General features: G+C 42.9%; 1 protein-coding gene across 1 annotated transcript; it reads right to left on the bottom strand.

Moving 5' to 3' along the window:
* Positions 1-223: 223 nt before the first annotated feature.
* On the bottom strand, positions 224-631 carry LOC109243792 (putative protein TPRXL). The gene has a single exon (XM_019410779.1). The coding sequence runs from the start codon at positions 629-631 to the stop codon at positions 224-226; it is 408 nt and encodes a 135-aa protein (XP_019266324.1).
* Between the last annotated feature and the right edge of the window lie 2,528 nt (positions 632-3,159).

Below are 3,159 nucleotides of genomic sequence, written 5' to 3' on the forward strand. Positions count from 1 at the left end.
CCAACAAGCACTCTCCCGAGAGAGCCTGTATCTTTTCCGAATCTTTTTCTGAAGCAAAAAGTTTCAGATAGTTAGCAAGTTCCATCGGCAGGGATAACAGATTGCATCTGGTGGAGACCGAGAGAGTAACGCTCCTCCCCCTTTGTGGATCTTCTAAGGGGGTGGCATAATTTTGCCCAAAATTCTAATGAACTGGGGACTAGGGAAGAGAAACATCCTCTTCTCAGACAGATGCGACCGATGGAGATGATGTAGCAGTTGCTGGTGGAAGAGTTGGTGAAGAAGGTGATGAAGCTGATTGCGTTGAAGGGTGAGATGCAGATGCGACAAATGTAGTGTTGGTTGCTGGTTGCTCATCAAATGAAGACGGCCGGGGCCCGGTACTCACCCTCACCGTACCGGGCGTATCGACTTGGATCGGGGAACGGGAGTTGGCATTTTCTACCATCTCAAACTCCCCCCAGAGTACCGAGACATCATCCGCGGTTGCTGCAACTAACTCAAAAGGTTGAGCATTATGTTGAGTTGATGAAGATCGTCGTCTTGTATGTAGAGAAGCCCCCTCATCACTGGCTTGTTCATCATCGTCAACCATCATGGTATCTATGGCCGGCACGGGTGGAGGGCTCATCACCACGGCTTCCGGAGATGACTCCGGGGCGGCATATTTTGCCCTTTTATTCTATCCCCCGACCTCGGAGAAACGCCTTTTTTTGGTTGCTTGTTCTCCGGCAGGGGACTCCGAGAAGAAACACTTGCACCCGAAGCAGGCCCGAAGACGCATGTTCGAGTAAGTGCCTCCTGAAGCAACCTCACCGCATCAGCAGGATCAGCCAAAACATCCTCCTCGGGGACGACAACCGAGCCCTGGGGTAGACCTAAATTCGACAAAGAGAGAAAGATTTGATCAATCTCCTCATAGAAAAAGCAAAGACGAGATGAGTCTAAATTACCATGATTTTTGGCCTTCCACCCGTATTTAAGGGCCAGTTCTTTCCATGTGCGGGTTTCAGGCGTAGTGACGTCCAAGATTTTCTGGACCCACTGGTCCAAACCTTCAACCCTAGGTGGAACCCATCGAGTTGCTGAAACAGGCAAAACAAGGAGGGTCAACAAGGATATGAGAAGATTTTTTATGAAAGAAATATCAAACAAGGAACTTACGAGTGCGGTTCCATGATTGTCAAAAGAATGAAGTCGTAATTGGAATGATATCATTGGTGGCAACTGCGACGAACCGTTCCATTCACCTACGATCATTGTCATCATCAGTAGAGCATGGTAGCCGCATTTGATGAAGTTTACCATTCTCACACAGAAGATTTTAGGGGAATAGAGGTTTGTCACGTGAGCTAGGGATAGCTCCTCTCTCGTTTCTTGGCACATGTGCCGAAGACAAGAAATAGTCCTCCACACGGAAGGACTTACTTGATCCAAACACACCTGATAGCGGAGGCAAAACTCCGCAATGACGGAGTCAAGCTCTCCACTCAGAGAAAACGCTCCCAAAGTAAAGGGATACGTGTAAAAGTATGTAAAACCCTCCTTCGGTAGGGTTACCCCCTCCACCAGATCAGGAACGATAATGTCTAATTCCTGGCAACGACAATCTTCCTTCACCGCATGAATATTGGAAGGACGGATAGAATAAGGATATCTGCCAACGACCCATGTACGAGGGTTAGAAGAAGAAAACTTCTCTTCAAAATCTTTTATGGTAGTCAGGTTCTTTGGGAAGATGGTACTCATAGTAAGGGGAGCGACATCATCGGCGTTGCCTATGTTCTTCGAAGAACTAGGTTTTGTTGAAGAGGAGGCCATTTTTTATCAGAGGAAGGGTTTTTTTCTCTCAAAGAAGGAAGCTAAAGAAAGGTTAAAGTCGAAAGATGAGTTGAGTAAAGAAAGTCTTAGAAAATTCAAAGTGTTACGTACTATAAATGAAGGAAGTTGATGTGTAGAAGTGAAGGTATAGGCGGCTAAATTCGTGGCCATAATTACCTTGATATCCGATAAAAATTAATCTAAATCGCGGGATGACGCGTGTTCGGGGCATTAAATGAGAAGAGACGTGCGTCTAATCAACCATCAGAAATTTTTCAGAGGGAATCAGTAAATTTTCTGCCAAAAAAGAATGTTTCTACCAACTTCACGCTGACACAAAGTTATGCCACTGTAAAGCATCGGACTATCTGTATGGGGTAAAATATATTATATTAAATGATCGAGTGAGAAAGTGACACGTGGGAGTCAAAGATATATGATGACTGAAACCGAAGGCAACCATTTTGTCTGTTGCCGGAGATAATGATACTCATAAAGATGAAATAAATACTTGCCACCCAGTAGCATTTAATGAAGAATATTCTACAACATTTAGTATATTGCCCGTTACAAAAGAATATGGCATTTATGCCCACCGTTACACATTCTTCAACAGCCCTCGTAATTGGCATTGAAAAGAGGCTTGATCCTAGGACCTTATTCCGGTGTAGCTATAAATAGTTAGCTCTATTATCATTGTAGGACACGAACTTTCTAGCAAACTTACGCTATAATCTATTTCAATGCTTAATACAATTTTATCTTCTCGCTCTTTGAACTTATCGATGTTTTGCCCAGAGACCTTGCTCCTAGAACCAGGGGCGGATCTATGTGTAAGGGATGGGGTGGTACGCTACTCGCAAGGTTTGGCCGAGACTATGCAATAGTATATATAGATGCATGTATATATAAAAGGAATGCATACAAATAATTTAAGTGGCACCCCCAGTAACAAAATGATTCAAGGTGACACTGGAAAGGCACTATCATTTTCACCGCTGCGGCGGGAGATCGAGTCCGGCTTGGCACAAAGTTTTTAGAAGCCTTTCTTTGGTGCATTTAACCGCTACAAATTCCTTTGTTTCTTCTTTGGTTTTATTAGTTCGTTTTTTAAAATTTCTTTTCTCCTTTTAATACTTTAAACATTAAATATAAAATATATATTAAAAATCTTTCATAAATCTATTTTTTCCTCGTGACAAAAAAATCCCCACTATTGCGCTTTCCCAACTCCTCCATGATTTATGAATAGATGATAAAAAAACTTAATTTTTTTCTCCAGGAGCACAACTCCGTAAATCTATTTGCCGAAACCAAAAAATATAAATAGAAATCCTT

Source organism: Nicotiana attenuata, unplaced genomic scaffold, assembly GCF_001879085.1.
Source record: "Nicotiana attenuata strain UT unplaced genomic scaffold, NIATTr2, whole genome shotgun sequence".
Lineage (NCBI taxonomy): Eukaryota > Viridiplantae > Streptophyta > Magnoliopsida > Solanales > Solanaceae > Nicotiana > Nicotiana attenuata.

Coding starts and splice junctions, on each gene's coding strand:
- LOC109243792 (XM_019410779.1), bottom strand. CDS start 631: ATGAGCCCTCCACCCGTGCCGGCCATAGATACCATGATGGTTGACGAT.